The sequence below is a fragment of the Pezoporus flaviventris genome, unplaced genomic scaffold, assembly GCF_033815535.1.
Source record: "Pezoporus flaviventris isolate CSIRO_AGI_PZ_B2104156 unplaced genomic scaffold, CSIRO_AGI_Pfla_v1 ptg000007l, whole genome shotgun sequence".
NCBI classification, from domain to species: Eukaryota; Metazoa; Chordata; class Aves; order Psittaciformes; family Psittacidae; genus Pezoporus; species Pezoporus flaviventris.
The window spans coordinates 1,468,001-1,490,981 of NW_026892555.1; the positions used below are offsets into that span (position 1 = coordinate 1,468,001).

Genomic DNA, 22,981 nt, shown 5'->3' on the forward strand with positions numbered 1-22,981 from the left:
TACCAAAACAAGTGACACGTATCTACAGGAGGGACTACTTTGCAATGGTGCAGTCATGCATAAAACTTGAGGTGGGGAGGAAGGATGCAGATACCTCACTCCCCCTTTCACACCCTTCCCATTCTATGTCACTAGTCCACAAGGATGACATTTCCCAAGGAGGGGAGACAAAATACAATCACTTCAGGTTGCCAAAGGGAAGGGGAACAGTTGCAGCAGAGACTGGTTTGTCACGATGGCTGTTGGTACTTGGGTTACAGACAGTTGGACTTCCACAGCACATGGAAGACACCAAGACTAGGAACGTGTGTCACAGTTTCAAGTGACTAAAACGGACAAGCATAGAGCTGATGTGGAGACTGATGTTCTGCCGTTGCTCACTTACTCTATAGCAGATGGTCCCCTACAACATTACATCAACGAACATCAGAACTGATATCTGACCCAATTTCTCTGTGAACAGAAATTTTCCTTGATCTCTTGAATAAAAATAGAAGTTTCTATATGCAGCAACTTGTAAGTAAGTCTATGCTTGGGTGAACATTCTGGGTTAATAAAACTTAAGATTCAGGCCACTTTTTAGTTCACAAGACAGAAAACTGGACAAACCCGTTTCTGTAATCCAAGTAGTGCCCTATGAACCTCCACTTTATGAATGATGGTTCTAAGAAATAGGAAAGCAGCTCTGTTCCCATGGACTATTTATTCATTCATCTCTCTGAATCAAAAAGGGTCCCAGGCAATATTAACAGCCTAACAGGGAGACTTTAAACTGTCAATCATCCTATATATATGGCAGCACCGGTGAACCAAGAGCACCAGGAGAATTTCTCTGTGGGCTTTTATCTGTTAAATTGGAGTAGAACTATGAACAGGCTGAATAACAAGTTGAGCTTCCTGCATAGAAAACCTCATCCTATATGCTAACAAAAGAATACAGGCAACACAAGAAATTACAGGACAGATATCATGACACATGTTTTGCAGTACTTACTTGGGACTTGCTTACCATTTTCTGCTATATGCTCAAGGTTTTAATAATGTTTACTTGCTGGTTATCCAGGTACCACCCTCACAGACCTCAGTGAGAGTTTTACCTGAACAAAGCTGGAGCTTGGACACAGGTATGGACATCAGGATAGAACGCCCTGGCTTCACTTACGAGTTTTTCAAGGACTGTTACATCAGTTCTGCTGCAATGACCATATACTAAAGCGACAGGTTATTTCCATAGTCATAATGATATTTTGATACAACCTGTCCAGACTAAGATGTGTTTCCTAGTGATATTAAACAATTTAATATACTTAGGGGAAGAGGGAAATGGAAAATACTTCTTATTCCCAATTAAAACAAGAATTATGATACTTCCATGTAAAGTAAAGGCCATGATATAAGCCGATACCTTGGAATTTTACACAGGAGGACAAAATGTGTGTTCTTTCATGTCCAATATGAACTATAATTTCAAAGTACTGTTAAATAAAAGCAGCAACCAAACAACCCCTAAACACACATTTTTATTCCAATTCTCCACTGAAATCTGCTTCATTATAATGAAATCTCTCTTTGCTATCTGTTGCAGTGGTGCATTAATAAAACTGGCTAAGCAGTAAGGGCAGTGAAAAAACAGGCACAAAAGCTGAATGGAAAGATATGGTTCGCTCCATAACATGCCACTATAGATGTGTCTTCCATGGAGGTATCAGCAAACACAACATGCCTGATGCATGGCTTGGTAGATGTAGCTGTTCCAGCAACAACTTGTAATTGTGATTGCTGGGAACCAACAAAGTCAATAGAAGGTGTTCAGAAAGGTCTGTACCAGACAAGTCTGCTCCCTGGAATTATGTGTTTTTCCAGAATGTTCTTAATAACACACACATGAGTATGCTACTACCACTAACATGCAAACAAGAAACCTGGCCACATCTGAGAATGGATCTGACCTGTAAGTATAGGTCTGAACCAGCCATCTAAATGAACTGCAACATTAGATTGACAATGATGTAGATGTGGATCCAAGATTTAGATGTGGATTTGGGGTTTCAAGGGATGCTGCTGTGGAAGGAAATTATGTTTCTCTTCAGCAAATTGTTATATTTCAATCCATTGGCTTTAAAATCTGCTTAAAAAACCCTATATTCACACACCTGCTTTAACAAGGCAGAAGATAGACTTAAGTTTATCTTCTGTCCAGAGCACAGATACAATGATCCATGACAATGGGCGCCCTTCAGAGCTCCTGCTGTCTTCACACTGGACTCAGTGAGTCCTTCCCAGCCTTTTGTTCTGAAATTTTCAATGGCTTCCATACAGGCAAACTATTCAGCTTTTTTCTGAGTCGAGATGTCCTGATGGACTTCACTGTTGCTCCCAACATAAGCAACTTTAAATCATCACTTAAATCTCTACGCCTTTCAACTCAGATGATGAAGACAGTATCACCCTATGTACTCAGCTGGAGAAACTTTCCCAACTGAGTCATGCTGACTTACATTGGCTAAAAGTACGGCCTTTCTGCCCTCTTTGTGATTCACCTTGCAGATGCCTTCTCAACAATATTCATCCCTTACAAACGTTATGGAAATGTTGCTTGACATTTAGTGCATAATCTTTATTCTCAGGCAGCAGATGGCAACAGGTCATAGGGTTGTAACTTACTCTAATTTTACTTGCAGAGCTCTGCTTAACTTTTGAAATATTAAATTCGAAGTTCCATTTAAAAAAAGAAATTGTATCAAGACAAATTTCAGAAGAAAACTCAGCGGAAGATAAGTGGGTTTCCTGTGACATTGCCCTTAATTCTACTTGCTGTGAGCTGAATTCATAGCAGAACTCATACTCCTGCCAACCTTCCATCTGTGCCTTTCTTAGGAGGTACTGTGCATCCTTAGAAGGTTCCAGAATAACTTGTGGGACCTAAGAAACTTTATGGCTTAGTGCCACATGATGTGGAATGAAATGAAGATTTGTTATATGATGACTTTATGATTACCCAATGACTATTATGGATTATATATGACCAATGAATCCATGGTGTTTATTGCTTGAGACAAAGGAATTAGATGGCAGATCCCCTTCCATGTCCCATACATGACCGTACTCATGATGAGTGACAGCGCTATCAAGGGAGGATCATTACACTGCATTGTGGAAGTGTGATGCTGGTTTATTGCGTGATGACCATGACGTGGCAATGTTACTCAGCAGTACAGTTGTAGTGTCACATTGTTCCTCCCCACCACACCACACTATTGTTGCATTGCAGAGGAAGGGTCTTACTTTGAAGCACACAGCAGACCCAGCTCTGGCAACAAGCAGACTATAGTATTTGGTCAAAATGTCAAGAACTATCTCTGGTCTTGTTCTTTAGTTAGTTGGCAGTCTTAAGTGTTCATCTTTGCAAAAGAAGAGTGATAAAGTGATGGCACTTAGAGGATAGCAATGGAAAGAGCAAAAAAAAATGGGTTTGGAAACATAGATCTGCATGGAGAAAGATTAAGAGGCCTGCACCCTGACAAAGGGCAAGTGCAGGAGACACATAATACATGCCAACAAAGATGTAAAGGGTCATTATAAAGAAGTAAGCAATCAATTCTTCTCAGTACTCAACACTGACAGGGCAGCCATTACCATAAGCTAAAAAAGCAGCAGAAGGAAAAATAACTTTAATATTCAGAAAGCAGCTTCTGGAGAGGAGCTCTGAAGAGGGAGGTGGTAGCTGGACTCAACACATAAGGCAATGGATGGCTCCTTACATGCTGCATGGAGTGGTATGTGCTATTCTGCTGGTTGCGCTATTCCTGCACCACAGCAGTTCTCCTACAGGAAAACCACAGTACAAGCATTTACTTTATTCATTCTCTCATGCTTTATCACTTCTCTAACTTGTATTCCTTCTAAAAGCAAGACCACTGACCCAATTTTAGGGACAGTTTCAGAGCAACTCCCTTTAACTCTATGCCCATACAATGGTATAGGAAATCGGTAACTAGAAAAGAGGGGGCACTGTGCATGTTCTTCCCTTGCACGGGCAACCCAGAAACACAAGATATGATTTTGATTTTCTCCAAAAGATGATTCTTCTCTCAGTTGCCACAGTCTGAACCATACAAATAGGTGAGCAGGAAATCAAATGCTCCTAAGTCAGACAAGCAGGCGAAGAATTTGGCAGGGACAGACAGCTTCATTATTCATAAGGGGAGCTCTCCTTTGACAATCCAGTGAAGGACCTGCCTGACTCAAGTATTACCCCCAGGTATGGATAAAATTTCAGATTCCTTGAACTATGAGAACAACACTCTCCTGAGGAACAGTCTTTTTCATAAAACCTGCTGTGTATGTAAATGTTGATTCACATTAGTGCTGGAACTACAAGATGGGCTGAAAATGTGACATCTAAGACTTCCTGATAGAACTTTGAGCCAAGAAAAAGAGTAAAACCTTTAGATGGGTGATCTGACATGAGCTCTGATGATGAAAGAGGGATTCAACATGAAAAGAGGCATGAGGACTCCTTGACGTTAACTCGGAGATGAGTTGTGTAAAAGAAGAATATATAGTGCCAGGGCCTTAGTCTTGGGCCAGTCTTTTCTCTATGGTCAGAACTTGAAAGTCCGTATTTGCAATGCACTGCCTGGCAGGAATTCCATCCATCCATCCATCCATCCATCCATCCATCCATCCATCCATCCACCCATTCACCTCTCCATCTGCAGTCCCTGGTATCAACAGTGGATGTCCTCATTTGCAGTAAGTGCAAAGAAATGGGATGCCCCTGAGATATTTTTTCCCTGCGTTAAATAAAACTTTTCACAGGTAGCAAAGACAAATTAATTATAATTCAGTATTTCACAGTCTGAGGCTACCCTACAGGCAGCAATAAAAAGAAGGAAATGTGGGAATAGAAGTCTTCCAATTGCAAAAGATATCTAGTGTTGTCTCCAGAACAGCTTAAAGGGAAGACTGTTTTTAACCCATACCTATCAAGTCTAGCTAACCCTTAACATAAACCTTCAAAGATCATATACATCTAAAGCTTTCCTTTTTATCATTTTCCAAGTCAAAACCTTGCACAATTTCCAGTACATATTTGTTCATTTCTGTCATGATTACACCCTGCTCTCCCATCAGTGGTTTATCACGTTCTCCTTCAGCTACACATCCCCTTTTCTGACCCCTTCTCTCTTAAATACAGAAATTACCACAGAGTTGCTCAAAAACTGCTATGATTTCCAAAAGCTGAGAAAAATGGACAAAAACATCTATCCCTTTATGCCAAGAAACCAATATCCCCAAAACAAGCCTCCAAAACCTGTGGGAGTTGAGCTGGTGACAGCATGAGCAACCCAAGCAAAACAAGGAAGGAATATCTTTGCTGTGCTCTATACCAAACAACTATGGCTAATTCCAGGTCAGGGAGGAACAAGGAATCCTCATGGCATCTGATTATAAGACTCAAAACTGAATGGTAAAGCTGTTTCAAGGTCTGGGATGAAGGCCAGCAGAACGGTGGCAGTGGCATGAAACACAGTCAGGGCTTTGCCTTATTGATAACCTCATTTACGATAGATTTGGAGGAAGAAAACCAGAAACTGTTCAGCTGCAGAATGAGTAGACAAGGGTAGATGAGGGCTGAGTGAACTAATTCATGTATTACTCAGTGGTCCCTTTGCAAGGACAAGAGCATAGGACACTTCTGGACCAATAACAAAACCAGTACAGGTATTTGATATCTAAGGTATTCTATCTGCTGGGAAACAAAAGACAGATCCTCTTACAAGAGCCCTCCAATTCTATCATCAAACCACTTAAATTAGAAAAGCAGGATAAGTAGATCTGGATTTCATATCCCTTCTTTTCTGGTTTGAAAATGAATCAGAACAGGTGATTCATGACAGATCAGTGTCAGACAATATGGGAGAAGGATTTGAGACTGCTTTGTTTTTAAAATTAATTCATTATGAACAGAAATCCTCTCCTATTTAACCCTCTAATCTGTTAATTAAATATTCTGCTGGTTTAGCATTCCTCTGCAGTCACAGGAAACTGAAATGCAGCAACCTACTAACTCCAGACTGGTGGTACGTGTGTCTGGAGCAATGTTTTCTCACTACCTCAGCTGGGTACGGTTGCAGAGGTAAGTAAACAACTTCAACAGTGGAAATAAATGAGATTGTGCTTAGGTTTTGCATTCTATAGAAACTTCTGGCTCCTAATAGAGGTGATTCATGCCCTTTTTTTCTAAGAACAATTGGTTGTTTTTCAGAATTGTACATTTTTCCTTAAATTCTCTTGGATTTTATGTAAGTGGCTCAGTTTATAGAAATAACAAAGAAGAAAACCTTGTGTTTTGATTTTCTTTAATACTGCGATTTGGCATTCAGCTGCCTGGTTTTGTTTAGCTTAATTGAAGGTAGGAGTTTTCAGATTGCAAATGTCTAGCTCTGAGACTGTTTCTTTCACACATTTTAGCATCACTTGGAAATGATGTAGATAATAACATTTCCAAAAGGGGAAATAAAAAGGCAAACCTTCCTTCATCTCTCTCCCTCCTACCTTAACCTTTGGGGAAAAGCCAACTATATAAATAGCAACAATTTCTCCAGCAGAACAGAGCTCTGGCATTTTCATCCTTAGTTTGGGGTGTTTTTAACTAAATCCAGCAGCATCTAAGAAGAGATTTAACAGCATTTGACTTCTGTAACTATGAAATACTTGGAAGATTTTGAGGACTAATTCCAAGTGCTTTTATTGGTCCAAAAGAGGCAGTCAACACTTATCAAATCAGAACTGCAGCCCTGTGAGGAATTAAACTCAACTTCAGCCTTTATAAGACAAAAAAATCCCTACTTGGAAGTGATTCACCAATTCACTTAAATCATACCCTGCTCTGCAGCCTCGGGAGTAAGAAACTCAAGCACACACTTAAGTGTTTGACAAAGCTGGATGTCGAGGCCTCCGTCTACCATCAAAATTAATGGGAACCACATCTTTAAATCTGTAACTCCAAGACTAAATTAAATTGGAGTATTAAACATATACCCAGCTTCTAACAAAGAGTCCCTTTGTCTTCCATGGGCTGCTCACATGCTCCAATCCAGGCATGTCATAAAGTGCTTGTCAGGATCCAGCCCATCAGCTTTTGCTTCAGGGGAGCCCTACACTACTTATGGCCCACAGAATGAGGTCAGGGAGTGTCAGGGATGTGGGGAGGTGGGCAGGGATATGGGGAGACAAAACAAACAAGGGCTGGTGAGTGCAGGGAAATGAAAGAGGGAAATAAAATCAATCAAAAAAGGAACAAATAAAAAGAAAGTGGAAAGAAAGAAAGAAAAGAAGTTGAAATTAGAGGAACTAACATGGCGTTACTGGTGGCTGTGGCCGAAACTTCAGCAGAAGAAACTACTCCACACTTGGAACATTTGAGCGTCATGCCGTAAAGGGGCACTGCCATCTGACTGCAATTAAAACCAAAAGACTGAAACAAAACAAAACACTTTGCTTATGAACACAAACGTTGAAAGGAAAGGGATAGAGAAGCCAAAAGAAACAACGAAAAGGAAAGAAGAAAGAAGAAAGGGAACCAACCAACCATACCCAGTTTGGAAAGAGAAATGAAAGACAGGCAGGAATAAAACTCTCTCATCTGTACCACTCCAGATGTGGGGAATGGGAAAAATGTACAATTCAGAGACATGTTGGTGCCGCTGGAGAGCATGGAACTGTGTTGGTGAACGTTTGGCCAGATTCAGGGTGTCTCTCTCTGGCACCCATGGAAGAGAAGCCAGTACTGCTCTCCCAGTCTCCACCTCTTTATTTTGCTTTGATTTTGAATAATTGCTCTTTTTCCTTCTGGCCTTTTTGCTCAAAAACAAAAAAGGTGGCAGGGTTGTACAGTAGAAGGCAAGAAGTAGGGCTGTGGGGACTGTGCCTGCTTATCTTCTTCCCTAAAACAATACAAGGAATAAGTCACATATTCTCTTCCTGGCCCTTGCATGGGAATACCCACAGGGCACCTGACAATACCAGGAGATAGGTCACTCTATGTTTGCTTAATCGGTGATGAAGGACATGCAAATGGCACTGGTTATGTCCTGGAAGCTAAACAAAAGCTTGGGTGCTTGTAAGACCACTAACCTGCCCTGAAGGGAACCAGACGGGCTGGCTACTTTCAGGATGTTTCTTCTCTCACATCATGCTTTGGAGCTGAAAACATCTTTGGGATGATGAACCTTGAGACTTACATCAGTTGTTTCCACTTTTTCTGGATGGGATCAACCACAGAACCATCCCCATGTGGGTTGCAGGGATCTGCTAAAAGGCATATCTTCATAACTCTTAGAAGCTGATGTGTGTGAACCCACCTAACTGATAAGCCAGCTCTTACTCAGAAGCCCAGAAGCCACATTAGCTTGGCACTGGCCCTGTTTCTTCCCAGAATTTATTAGTTTGTGTGCAGAGATAGACATCTACATCAGATCTGGCTTAGAAAATGGGCTGTAATCTGTAAAACATCCTACAGACCTACAAGAAGTGCCTAATAACAGGCATGAACATCACTGCCCAAGGACAGGAGGTCTGTCGCTCTTGATTGATGGCAATGCGGCTGGTAAGGGGTGATGTTTGCAGGTACCAAACATCCGAGGGGGGATTTACAGCCCTACCCTGCCAGGGAGAGAGATTAGGAAACTTGACAGATCATTTCTTAACTTTTAGGGCTTGGTGTTCAGTCTCACTGCAAAAAGAACATCCCTATGAACACCAACACAGTGTTATCAGAGGTCCCAGTGGCCCACTTCAAAGTGGCTATTGATTGGTCTTTTACAGTGACATAAACCATTACTCCCTTACAGAATAATGGCCAAGGTATCCCACAGAAACTTTCAGCCTTCAAATACAGGGAAAATTAGTTCCTGTGTCCATAGATACATATTTTCCAGGAAGGATGGTGTAAATCCAGTGAGGACACTGGCTGAACCAAAGATAAAGTAGGTCTTGAGAGGCATTAAGTGCATGACCCTTAGAAAAAGACAGCTTATCCCCAGATCTATAGGCCACAAAGAACAGATAAGCAGAGAGACAGAGAGAGGCAGAGATAGGCAGCAAAAAGAAAGCAGATTGACTTGAGGAATTTGATGGAAAACTATACCAGAAAAAACATGAATGACACTGAATCACAAAGAGCTGGCCAAAAGACCACTGCAACACACAACTGTAGCTGCTGTTGGGTGTATTTATGCAGAAGGTTGTAAGCAGTAGGCACAGATGTGGATACATTTATACTCTAATGTGTTATTGTTGGGCATGAGGTCGTTAATAGATTGAATTTCCATAGCAGGTTTTTATTGGTGCCTGCATGTATGAAAGGGAAGCTAATGAAATAATCACAGCGAATAATGTATTCATTTCATTTGGCTTTTTCTGCTTCCTAAATATCCACAACCAGCTCACGGACTCATCTGGTGTGTTCACTCAAGCCTGGACTTTGCTACCTTTAGTTCAATCATGCTTTACACCACTCATGGCCCAAAGAACAGGAGCTGCTTCAAACATGGAACATTCTGAGATGAAAGGCAATCTGAATCTGTTCCTATTTTAATGGAGTTATTATCTTTCCAATTACTTTCTTCTCTATGCACTGACAATCCAGCTTCATTACACTCTGCCAGGACAGTCACACAGAGAGTATTTTACACAAGGTCTTGGGGCAAACTTTCTCAAGTCCTCTCTATAATCAATGGAGAGATAAAAGAAGGAAAGGTCTTCTAAGGGGCAAGCTGGAACAACTAAACAAGACTCCCACCTCTCTAGTAGTTACAGAGGAAGCCTATGGAGATTAAACTCAGCAGGCTAAAATTAGCCTTTGAGAATATACCCTATAGTCTCATTCTTCTTCCCTGGCTGCATGAGCACACAAATGCTTCTGGAATAAACACTGGCTGAATAGATTTAACATTCATTTTAAAGGCTCCTGCTTCTGACATTAAAACATTTGGTATTAGTAGCCCTCCTGCCAACAGAGCTCAAACATGGTCAGTGCAATGGAACTTGAATAGAGACTGTTCTGCTGGGAGACACTTGCTGTGTCCCAAGAAGGAGCTGGGGCGGTTGTGCACAGCTCTCCAGGTAATCACAGTTCTCTACAGCCTGGTTTTGTGCTATATCTATAAAGTCATTGGCACTGGAAATACAAAGTTTTCTGACAGCTATGACAATGGTAATCACAGCAATTTCCTCTGCTAAGTATAGGGCAAAACCTATTGTGTCTGAGATATTATTTCATGGGAACTGTTAGCACTGTTTGCACCAACCAAGCTGCATTATGTGTACTGGGTTTTCCTTAGTGTTTAATAGGTCTTTTGTTACCCCTTTTCGGGGTTCTTTCCCCCCTTTTATTTTTTGCTTTTGCAACACTGAACCATACTTCTTGCCTCTGCAAAAGGAAACACAACATTTCTTTATCTCATCTCCTCAGATCCAAACATCATTCTGATTATCTTCAGATCTCCCTTCCAACACGGTTCCCAAGCCCAAGCCAGAAGCGGCTAGCTAAAGGGAAAGGGGCACCAGAACACTCAAAAGTGCTTCCGCACTCTCAGCAGGTGGCACTTCGATAGGAGAACAAAATCATTGAGCACAGAGAAGGCTTAAAAGTGCTGCACACACACACACGGACACGAAAGGGGGGAAAAAGAGAAAAGAAAGAAAAAAAAAACAAAGATCATCAGAAAAATAACTTTTTCTTTTGCTTTTGCTTTGTAGGTTTCATTTTCAGAGTAGAACTATGAATGTGATCAATAACCAGTGGTCTGGATTGAATAAGGTCAGGCTGTATGCAGTTTAGATTAGAGAGGGAGAGACTGAGAGACAGTAACGCACTGCTCTGCTACTCCAATATACCATCTATTTCAGTTCTACTTACAAGTGCAATTATCTTGCTACAGACTCTGCCAGCAGCTTGGGTATGTTCTCAAGTTCTCTCTTTGTAAAGAAGGCATCATCCAGAACCAAACACTTTCTTATTAGCAGCTGCTTTAAGCAATGCACCAAAGGTAACTTCTTTGTGTGCCTTTACACCCAACAGCAACTGATACCTCATCATCCAAATGTGCTTAAGTCTCCTCTTACTATCATAACCATGACACTGCTAAGGCATTGAGATTCCCCTCTTTGCTGCACCAAGGGACATTGCTGCTTGGCCGTGTCAACTCTGCTGATAAAACATAGAATCATAGAATGGTTTGGGTTGGAAAGGACCTTAAGACCACCCAGTTCCAACTGCCCTGCCATGGGCAGGGACTTCTCACACTAGATCGTGTCACCCAATGCTGTCTAACCTAGCCTTGAACACTGCAAGGAATGAAGCATTCACAACTTCTCTGGGCACCCTTTGCCAGTGCCTCACCACCCTCACAGTAAAGAACTTCTTCCTTACCTCCAACCTGAACTTCCCCTGTTTCAGTTTGAACCCATCACCCCCTGCCCTATCACTACAGTCCCTGATGAAGAATCCCTCTTCAGCATCCTTATAAACCCTGTTCAGATACTGGAAGGCTGTTATGAACTTTAACATGTCCCTGTGTTTCTCCCCTGGCTGGGTAAGAGCTTGCTTCTACCCTCAGTTTTGCTGCCATCACTCAATTAAAAACCACTTCCACCTGAACTATCCAACAGTGCAATGACGTGATTATAGAACCTTGTCTGTACTTTATGCCTATACCGTCTGAGACTGAAGTTTTAGAGCTAAAGGCTTTTGCCAGCACCACAGTGAATAAAGCAGCTTATCCTCTCTGTGAAGCCTACAGCTGCAGCAAACAAGGCAACAGGTACCCATTCACCCTCCACTTTCACAGATGGGATGTAACCTTTATCTTCTCCACCAGCCTCCTAAGGTTTTAGGCTCTGTCTGTAGCTGTGATGCAGAAGCATCAGAACACCTCTTGCTCTCCTTGTCTCTTTGTAAACAACTTCTCTCAAGGCTGGACACTTGAGATTCAGCTGGACAGGCTGCTGGGGCATCCAGTCTAGGTCATGGTTTGCCAAGAAAGGTTGGACCAGACGATCCTTGAGGTCAGTTCTAACCTAGCATTTTATGATTCAAGGATACAATTGTCATCCGCAGTGATAAATCAAATTCCATCAATGGACAAATAAGAGCACGCAACCCTCTAGCAGCAGTTAAGGAGATAAATTCTCTGACTGCAACAGCAAGCCAAGTGAGGCAGTGGAAAATAACACACTAACAGCAGCAGCCAGGCTGACCTGTGCTTTTGATTTGACTCACAGTGTCAGCATGCCATTTGGAATAGCTCAGGGGTAAAGTCTGAGCAGGCTACAGACTTGTTTCCAGAAACAAAGGTGAAGCGGGGTCTCATCCTGCTGGAACTAATGACAGAAGTAACCCAGCAGAGAGCTCTGCATGGTAGCTGCTGCCAGTCAACCCCTAGTGAGACCAGGGTGGTAAGAACTGTGGAGTCAGCTCTTCAGTTTATACAACAAAAAAAAACAGGTAACACAGGCCCAGGCCTCAGGGATGGAGGCTGGGGCGATGGCTGTGGAATCACAGAATCGTAGAAGAGAAGATAAAGAACCTCAGGTGGCATCAGAATCTTTTCTTGCAGAAGAGGTTTCTTTAAGTCCTCCTCTTTACACACTCATCCATCTGCTAAGCTGTCCACTGCTAGACCTCCAAAGACTCTTTCCATACATGCATCACAAACCTTTGCTGTTTCTCTGCCAGCATTAAACAGGACTTCTCTGTCACACAGCCCATACCACATTCCACACTTAGCAATGACTGAGTCCCTCTCTGATCCAGCTGCTGTCTCAAGGAGAGAGAGAGAAGAGTCACTTTGCTTTCTCTAATCTTTGAAAGGATTCATCAGCCCGGGCTGAAGCCATTTTAACAAAGAGATAAACTTCTACCCTTCCTCCATAGCAACTCAGTGCTGCTTCTTGGAGCTTTTGTCTCTGCTGCACCAGATCACAAGGCAGAGATTAAACCAAATGTGTTGCTTGTTTCTTTCATTGAAATCTGCTTTTGCTTTGTGTTTGCATCTCCAATCTCTCTTTGCATCCTTTGCCTGGTTATTGATCACAACCTTGGGTGGGGGTGTCTTGTCATTTCATTCTTTACGTAGATGTATTGATAAGGCATACCCTGCCCGTTCCTTCAGTTTCTTATCTGTTATTCCATCTTTGGATACAAGTTTGTTAAAAACCAGAATGCCAATAACCATGTTCACCTGCCGAAAGAGAAACAACACACAATTTTGTTCTCAAGTAGGTCAAACTTGCGAGCACAGAAGGAAAAACCCAACATTTGGCAACGTAAGTCCTTCCCATTTCTCCCTAAGGACACACTTCCACAGGCCACCTCCCCTTCTGTCCCATTGCCACCCTGTCCCACCTCCCCTGGCCATGCATCAGTGAGTTCAGGAGAGCAGAATGCAGCTGGCAGCAGATTGAAGAGGTTTCCATGAAGCAGGGCAAGACTGTGAAGTGCAGAGATTGCTGCAGGGCTGTTTGAAGCCCAATTCAGGTCCAACAAGGCAAATTCCAGGTGCAAGAACAGTTTTGCTGGGTAATACAAACAGAAAGTGGTCAATACAGGGGAGAGCAGTGGGTTGACACTGGTTACTTTCAAATGTGCCTTCTGGAGTCTGTGCTACCAAAGCAGCAGCATTAAGGGAATGGGGCAGTGCTTGTCATAGCTTGGGGAACCAGCACCACTGCTCTCAAAACAAAGAGGTGGAGGAGCACTAGAGCAAGTAGAACCACCAGTTACTATGGTGGAATGTCTTGGGAAATACTGCACAGCACACAAATCAACCATCTAGTCATTGTCAAAATAAATCAGTGGGCAGGAAAACTGCATGCAGTCCTTTGGTCTGCTTTGTTACGGTGAGAGCATTGGATGTCTGTATCAACCAGCTATAAATATTCATGGTGAAATACAGGCTGTACAGAGCTGAGGTCTTACAAAGTGATCCTAAACCCCTTGCTCTGACAGTATTCACTGCTGCCAGCTGCATCTGTTATACAAACCTCATCCAAACCTCAGCAACCTCTGTATGCAAGCTCATTGGTGACAAATGAGCACCTCCCTCTTCATGGAGGTGCAGTTGTGATGGTGGAAAAGAGTGACACTCTCCTGGTTCTGCTGTCAGTGAAACATCTGCTGTTGGCAGAACGATGTGTGAGATGTTCTTCTGCATGTGGGGCTTGCAAGGAAAAGTTTAAGGCCAGATTCAGAGATGTGGGGCATTACATGTTAGCTGAAAGCCTTGGTGAGTTTAATAGACCCTAGTAGTCCTAGGAGACACCCAGTACAACACCTAGCACAAAGGAAGGGAGATGTCTGCTCACACAAAGCCTCCATCTAATTGCCTAAATAATCATAAATGGTTTGGGTTGGAAAGGACCTGAAGATCATCCTGTTCCAACACCTCACACTAGACCATGGGACCCAAGGCTCTGTCCAACCTGGCCTTGAACACTGACAGGGATGGAGCATTCATCACTTCTTTGGGCAGCCTGTTCCAGTGTCTCACCACCCTCACAGTAAAGAACTTCTTCCTTATATCCAACCTGAACTTCCCCTGTTTCAGTTTGAACCCATCACCCTTTGTCCTATCACTAAAGTCCCTAATGAAGAGTCCCTCTCCAGCATCCCTATAGGCCCCCTTCAGACACTGGAAGCTGCTCTGAGGTCTCCACACAGCTTCTCTTCTCCAGGCTGAACAGCCCCAATGTCCTCAGCCTGTCTCCATACAGGAGGTGCTCCAGCCTCTGAGCATCCTCATGGCCTCCCCTGGACTTGCTCCAGCAGTTCCTCAAGAATGACCAGTCTCTCCGAGTCTGGATTGCTGGTTTCAGCAAGACATGACCCAGCTCACTGGTGTGGAGTCCACAGCTGGGAACAAATGGCAGATCTCACAAATAGCAGCTCTTTTCTCTTGCATCAGCTGGTGGGGCAGTGGACTATTTCCCCCAGCTGCGAATCCCTTTCTAGAGCTCACCATGGTATTGTTTTAGAGGAACAACACTGGCACATCAGATGTAGTAACTCAGCCAAGGATCAGCAGGACATCAAATCCTAGCATCAAACCCTAACTCTGCTTGGAGAGAGAATGAGCACTTTCAAGTCACTTGTCCTTCTTCAATGTACTGGAGACTGGTGAGTGCAAGAGAGGTGCAGCAAGGCAATAGGAAAGATGGGGTGGAAGCATGGCAGGCTGGATCACTCCTGGAGCTGGCCACAACACAGTGTGTATTCTCATTCATGTATTGCAGGAGAGATGACAAAGTGCAGCTCTGCACTTGTTACAATAAATAAAAGCTATTTCATCCAGTCCATTGATCATCATGATCAACATCCTCATCTGATCCTGGCTCCTTTTCTTTACAAAGTCAGGGGTATAAGCATCAACATGCTTCTATACACAGCTACTCTTAATAACATGAAGCGTATCTTTAGTTCCTTGTCTCAGAGATGCTATCTGGAAGCAAAGACATAAGTCTGAGATTCAGCCTTTGAGATAAGCAGCACCCGATGACTGATGACTCTCTGTCTTGACTTCATCATGCCATGAGCCTCTCCCTGCAGTAATCCATTGCCTTCAACCTGCACAGAATTATCACCAGGCTGATCCACAGGAGCTAGGTGGGTAAAACTGCTTGCAACAGCTCTGCATTTAAAGTTGTCAGGACTTTCAAGACTAAAGCTCAAACCTTTGCAGCCATTCTGTGTTAGTGAACTGACCGCAAGCTGCAAATATTGCTGAAATTAGAGACATCTCAAGAATATTATTTTTGGTAAAGATATTCTCCAAGCAAAAAGCTTTTTTCCAGTGTGGAGATTAATAAGTGAGGGTTGGAGGAAGAAGGTTACTACAGGTAACAGAAAAATCGTATTGGTAGGAGAACTGCAGTAGAGAGATGCTTGGATGGCTTGGGAGGAGAGAGCACAAGTCTAGTTTGGCCAAGCAGGGCTAAGGCAGAGGTAACAGGCCTACCTGTAGCCAAGTCAGCTGTGTGCAAAGTCATTCACTCATCTATAGATCATATTCATAGGAGGTTTGGGTGAGAAGGAGCTCAGGCACAGAGTCAAGTCCCACCTTGATGTGTGCATCCCTGCACAGCAGCAGCTGTATCGTTTCTGGAGCAAACATGTCCCTTATAGAGCCCTGCAAGAACCTGACTGTCCTTATGTTGAGCCAGGCAGAGCATCCCTCCATTGCTGCCATGGTCAACCTGAAATGAGGATAGAGTACCTGGAGAACAGGGAGCTGTCCAGTCGTGTGGACAGAGCACCCTTGAGAACTGTGTGTTCAACTTGTTGCTCTGTTTAAAGTCACAATGTGAATTTGAGCAACTTATTGAGCTTATCTATTTTCAGGATCCTGTTTATAAAAAGGCTTCCAGTGCTTATTCTTCTCCAACTTGGGCAGCATTCCCTTCTCACTTCAGCCAGCAATGACTCAGGTACAAGGTGTGTGGGCTCTCTCTAGGTACTAAAGAGCCGAACACCCCCAGAGATGATTCACCACTTCCTAAGATCAGCTGTATGAACCATCATTTGCAGGTGGTGACCTCTCTGTAACAACATCTCCATTTCTAGCTTTGATGGGAGTGAAAGCCAAGATGCCAAATAGAAGCAGGCTCATGTGTCTTTTCTCACACTAAATATGCTATGAAAGCCAAAGGATTACTTCCCTTGTTGCTGGCACAACAGAAGCAAGATGGCTTGAGGCAGCAGATTGACTTGCTCTTGTCTGGGGTTACCAAAGCTCCCTCCCTCCTAATCACTGCTGTCTATTGAGTGTTCAAGCAGCCGAGCCAGAGCTGTTATGTTGTTGGGGCAAAGAAGTAGCTCATCTGAAAGCACTAAGCCACTTAATGCTCCTGTCAATTATCCTCTCTATAAAGAAGACCCTGACCCCCATCAGCTACATTACTGAGGGAAATCCAACTATCACGTGCCTACAGAGATCTAATGACTGCCTGGCATGAACATCTGCTTATCACCACTTTTTGCTACCTGCCATCTGAAAGATCAACAGTGTGTTGCAGCCCTCAGCTAAATACCCTAACTGATATAAGCTTTCCTTTATTGTAGAGGAGGGGCAACTGCTGGCTTGTCTCTTTGTAACCACGATGACATGATGGTGCCAAGGTGGTTTGATGTGCAATGACAGCAGTGGGAATAGAGGTAGCAAACGTTTCTGTGTCTATATTATGCTGTAAGCCTGATGCGGGCAGTTAACCCCACAGGCCCTACATGAAACAAAAGCCTGATCCAATTGCAAGTGTCAGCAACTCCATTCATAGAATCATAGAATGGTTTGGGTCAGAAAGGAATTTAAGATCATCCTGTTCCAACCCCCTCCCATGGTCTAGTGTGAGGTGTCCCTGCCCATGTCACCCAAGGCTCTGTTCAACCTGGCCTTGGACACTGCCAGGGACGGGGCATTTACCACTTCTCTGGGCAGCCTATTCCAGTGTCTCACCACCTCACCTCTGCCTTATCTCCAACCTGAACTTCCCCTGTTTCAGTTTGAACCCATTGCCCCTTGTCCTATCAATACAATCCAGAGCACTTGAACCTCAGAGGACATACAGCTCCTCCACTGGCTAAAACACAGCTGGAGACTGCCACTGGAGACTGCCACTTACATGTGGGCACTCAAAGGTGGCATTAAACCCATCTGAAATTGGTGCAGGAGGGATTTCCTAGAGGACCAGCAGTTCTCAAGCTCTTTGAACCCTGAAAGTCAAGGGTTCTCCTGGCCAGTGAGGCTTCAACAGCAGGGAAAGCTTGATGAAAGGTATGTCATCTCTTGAGTGACACCTTTAACTCAAGCAGTGACTGGCCAAAACTGGCTTTGCTGCTGTGTTGGAGCCAAGGGTGAGGGGACAGTAGAACAGACTCCCACCATGCATGAGTGAGTGGGATGGAGTTTAGGAATGTTCATTTTAACCATGCCATCTCTTTGAACTAGAAGCAAACATGACATTTTTAAGGTTCTCAGTACTGAAGACCTCCATTTCACCTGTAACAAAGGATGCTGCTCACATGCAGCTTCTAAGACAGACAGGAATAAATGCTGGCTGTGGAGGCACAGTCTGGTCTGAAAGCAGCCAGTAGCAGCAGATGCTGAAGGAGCTAATGTCAAGAGTTTTCCACCATCATCTTGCATGTCCATGCAGATAGAGAAAAAACAGGGTTTTAAAGCATTAAACAGATGTCAAGGGGGCTCCAGAGAGAACAGAGGTAGAAGACTGAGAGCTGAGGCTTATTATATTATAAATCAAACCCATTCCAGATTACTGGCTCTACACTTTGCTCTGTTCTTGAAGGAGAAATCCATTCAAAACATGAGTGGAAATAGAGGGACATTCTTGGGTTGAAAGAACAAGGAGAGTGTTATAAGGTGAAAGCTTTCAGCCAAGCTTAAATACCAAAACGACAGCAGCCGCTGGTCCCACGAAGGCATAGAGAAGACCTCCCTCTAACGACAGCCAGCAGCTGGAAAATAAAGAGAGGAAAGAAAGTTACTCAGTGGCTAACATCATTGACAGGCACAGGTTTACTTCTGTTCTTTGCCTACAGTGTTCATCTTGAGAGGTGATACCCCATGGCAAAAAGGTCTCAAACAACAAGTAAGTGATGTTTCCTATTTCTCCTGACCTTGCAGAAAGGCTGCTTTGCCTGGAGGGTCTGCCTGCAGAATAGCATAGTGTTGTCAACAGAGGGATGCATGCAACATTAATGGCAGTGCTCACTTGCAGGCCAGGTCCTGGAAGCAGTTGCATCAGTTTGCTGGGAAGATGATGCTCTTTGTCCTACACACTCAGTCAAAAGAGTAGTAACAGTGGAAATCGTCCCTTCCTCACTCGCTGATCACTATGCCTGCTGAAGGCTCAAGTCCAAGAGTACAGTATATTTCTTCTCCCGGATGCTCTCTTTGAGCTTACTGCCAACAAGCTTGCTCCTTCTCCCTCACACCATATGAGCTGAGGGCTTCTCCTTTCTCCACTGACCATGTGTGCTACGTAGGCTCCTAAACTGCCTGGTGCCTACACAAACTGAGAGGGCTCTTCTGTCTAAAGTGCTGATGTCAGCCCTATTCGTGCCTGCCACAGAGCCACTCGTGATGACAGTTCTAGTCAGGAAAGATCCAACCAAAAGAGTCCATGATGACCTGATTCAATCAGTTTAATCACATCCTGAGCTCCACTGACTGCCTTGACCATATCTTAACTTTCTAAGTAAGAAGTGCATTTAACCCACGGAGACCATGGAATCATCATAAAATCATAGAACGGTTTGAGTTGGAAGGGACCTTAAAGCTCATCCAGTTCCAACCCCATGCCATAGGCAGGGACACCTTCCACTAGAGCAGGGTGCTCCAAGCCCGTGTCCAACCTGGCCTTGAACACTGCCAGGGATGGGGCAGCCAAAGCTCTGGGCACCCTGTGCCAGCGCCTCAGCACCCTCACAGGGAAGAACTTCTGAATCTCTAGTCTAAACCTCCCCTCTTTCATTTTAAAGCCATTCCCCCTTGTCCTGTCACTACAGGTCCTTGTCCTGGGCAGCCAACCCTGATGACCCTGCTTAAGCAGAGGGTGGCTGGACCCGATGGCCTCCAGCTACCCCTTCCACATCAACAAGTCTGTAACTACAACAGCCATGAACAGTTACAGCAGCACAAGAGCTGAGCTATCCATTTAGAGGGGAATCCAGCAGATCAGAGCATGGACACATAAAGTAGGTATTCATGGCAACAGAGGATGCAAATTTACACCTTGTCTGCAACCTCATGGAAAGTTTCCATGCTTTGACATTGGAGTACCCTGGAGAAAACCTGTGATGAAGTAATCCCATTTCAGCAGTGCACTTACCACAGGAGAAGAGCAGGCAACCACAATGGAGTGAGGACTTTCTCCAAGCTCCTAACCCAACTAACGCTTGCAGTAACTTAGTTACACGCCTGTGCTCTCAGCAATATGGGTTCATTCTGCACCAGCAGCAAAACCAAGGCTGCCTTTCAGAGTCTCCCAGGAAACAAAGCTTTCCTGGAAACACTTCAATTTTGTTCTGTAGCTCTTCCAACTTGCAAAAAAAACCATTATTTGTTGCCCCAAAACACAGAACATTTTGGGGGAGGGAAAAAAAAAATTATTTAAAATTGAAAATTAAAAGCAGGACATTCTGTTTTTTATTCTGAGATCTGTATCTTGTTTATTCTTATATTAAACCTGCAATGGGCTAATTTAATCAATTCTGATTCCTTCCTGATAGCATGTTGCTCCTTCATAAACTGCCTGAGCAGCTGTAATGAAAGGAGTAATCAGCTGGGGATGGAGGGAATAAGAATGAAGCTTTGGAGGGCTGCAATAACTGCAAGGAGAGGGCAGGGGGAAGCAGGAGGGCTCCCAAATCCCAGCCCTTTCCCAGCCCTTTTTCTCCAAGGCTCCATCCTGATTTTGAGACCGTTTTTCCCAGGGTCTATTCCAACCGAGAGATGAAGAGAGGAGCTGACTGTCCTGCGCTCCAATTAGGAGGTCCCTGCAGCCCCTTCCTTCCCCTTTGAGCATCAGGCATTCTGAAGGCTAATTCACACATCACCAAACACTGATCCTTATCCCTTTTGACTGCCTGACCTCTCTGCCCCAGTGCTTCATGGAAGCATTTTCAAGGCTGTCAGAGGTGGTGGCTGACAGCAAGGGAAGGGAAAGGGTCAAGTGATAGCTGAGAGGGGAAACTGACAGCGAACTCCAGCAATAATCTGGTGGAGATGCTTTTAGCATCTGTGCCTACGAGGCACACAAATATTTGCATTTCACTAAGAGGTTCCCCAGTACTTGCCAAAGGATCTCTGCACAGATCTCTTAAAGGGAGATAGTGAATGGTTTAACAACGTTCAGCAGCTCCAGACTACTATTTCTAAGCAGTGCATCCCCGATTGACAGTAGCTTGTGTTCAACACAATAGAGCTCTTTGTAAAACATCCGATGCTTTTATGAATCTGCCATAGCAAATATGAGAGATGGATGGGTTTTTACTCGGTCCTGCAAAGAGCTGACTTCATGGAATCACAGAATGGTTTGGGTTGGAAAGGACCTCAAGATCATCCAGTTCCAACCCTGTGTCATGGGCAGGGATGCCTCACACTAGACCATGTCACCCAAGCCTCTCTCCAACCTGGCCTTGAACACTGACAGGGATGAAGTATTTACCACTTCTCTGGGCACTCTGTGCCAGTGTCTCAGCACCCTCACAGTAAAGAACTTCTTCCTTATCTCCAACCTGAACTTCCCCTGTTTCAGTCTGAACCCATCACCCCTTGTCCTATCACTCCAGTCCCTGATGAAGAGTCCCTCTCCAGCATCCTTGTAGCCCCATTCAGACACTGGAAGCTGCTCTGAGGTCTCCACACAGCTTCTCTTCTCCAGGCTGAACAGCCCCAATGTTCTCAGCCCCTTTTCATACAGGAGGTGCTCCAGCCCCTGATCATCCTCGTGGCCTCCTCTGGATTTGCTCCAGCAGCTCCATGTCATTCTTACGTTGAGGACACCAGCACTGTACACAGTGCTCCAAGCCTTCCATTGAGACCTTCTTGACTACACCATACAGCTCTGCCAGCAACAGGTCTCACCTCCATCGTGTACAAAACTAAGCAGCTCCAATGAATGCAACAGACAAGATATTTGTATAACTAGACTACCATTGGGAATCGGGGCTGTCCCACCAGTATTACTTTAGAGGTTAGTATAGGAGCTGCCGTGGTACCTGTGGGTGACAGCCCTGATGCAATGACACACAAGGACCCTGGAAATTTGCTGTGTCTTGGCACTGCTCTCACAAAACCTTTTGTGGGCTCTCTTGTGGGGCAGGATATGAGTTCCCAGCTACCAGCAGCATAAACCCAATTATTCAGGTCAAGCTTTAAGAGGCAGCTTGTCAAACTTTAGAGGTCCAGAGTCAGTCCTTGGAGTACAGGCTAAAAGGAGTTATTATTCAGGCATTCAGCCTAATACAAGGAGGTGAACAGTGTCAGGTCCTTTAGACCTCCATTATCTCTAAGAGACTCTCTTTGAGACTGAAAGTACAGCCCGTACCCTACCCCAGTAACTCTCCAAACAACTGCAAAATCTCTTTTCAAATAGTATTAAAGTAAAAAAAAAGAAAAAATCCCCTCATGTCCTCCTCCCCTCATTGCAGATGGAAAGTTCAGAGCACTCCAGAAGAAGCGCACTGAGCAATAAAGACCTCTGGGTAAATGGCTGCTGGAAAAATCACAACTCGGAAAACAAGAGACACAGTCCAAATCCAGTAGGACATACACAGCTTTTAACCTGAACCTCTCTCTCCCTTCTCATCTTACAATCATAGAATCACAGAATGGTTTGGGTTGGAAAGGACCTTAAGATCATCCAGTTGCAGCCCCCCGCCATGGGCTGTGACACCTCACACTAAACCATGTCACCCAAGGCTCTGTCCAACCTGGCCTTGAACACTGTCAGGGATGGAGCACTCACCACTTCTTTGGTCAACCCATTCCAGTGCCTCACCACCCTTACAGTAAAGAATTTCTTCCTTACATCCAATCTAAACTTCCCCTGTTTCAGTTTGAACCCATCACCCCTTGTCCTATCACTCCAGTCCCTAATGAAGAGTCCCTCCCCAGCATCCTTATAGACCCCCTATAAGGATGTTGAGTATCAATCAGCTTCTGTGCTCGGCTAAATACCAGAGCCCTACTTTGCCCCAATGCCTATCTCTACAAGAAACCCAATAGGTGCTAATGCACTGCTCTTAAAGAACAGAAATTGCATGGTTGGAGGCAGCTTTAAAAACACTTTGAAGTCCCTTGTGGTTTGTCAAGTCAGCTCTTTTCCCCTGCTTCACAAGGAGGGACGTGCTGTGGCTAATGTCTTTCCTTCCTTCTGCAAGATGGAAACATCATGC

General features: G+C 44.1%; 1 protein-coding gene across 2 annotated transcripts in view; it reads right to left on the reverse strand.

Annotated features, from left to right (window-relative positions):
* ADGRB1 (adhesion G protein-coupled receptor B1) overlaps nucleotides 1–22,981 on the reverse strand; it is a 285,153-nt gene that overhangs the window by 26,698 nt on the left and 235,474 nt on the right. The window contains exons 24-26 of one of the 2 annotated variants that reach the window (XM_061447599.1): nucleotides 18,469–18,535; nucleotides 13,165–13,250; nucleotides 7,365–7,463 (exon numbers count right to left, since the gene is read on the reverse strand). In XM_061447599.1, the coding sequence (XP_061303583.1) occupies nucleotides 7,365–7,463; nucleotides 13,165–13,250; nucleotides 18,469–18,535 (252 nt within the window). The remainder of the gene's footprint in view (nucleotides 1–7,364; nucleotides 7,464–13,164; nucleotides 13,251–18,468; nucleotides 18,536–22,981) is intronic. The other variant, XM_061447600.1, reaches the window with a different exon arrangement.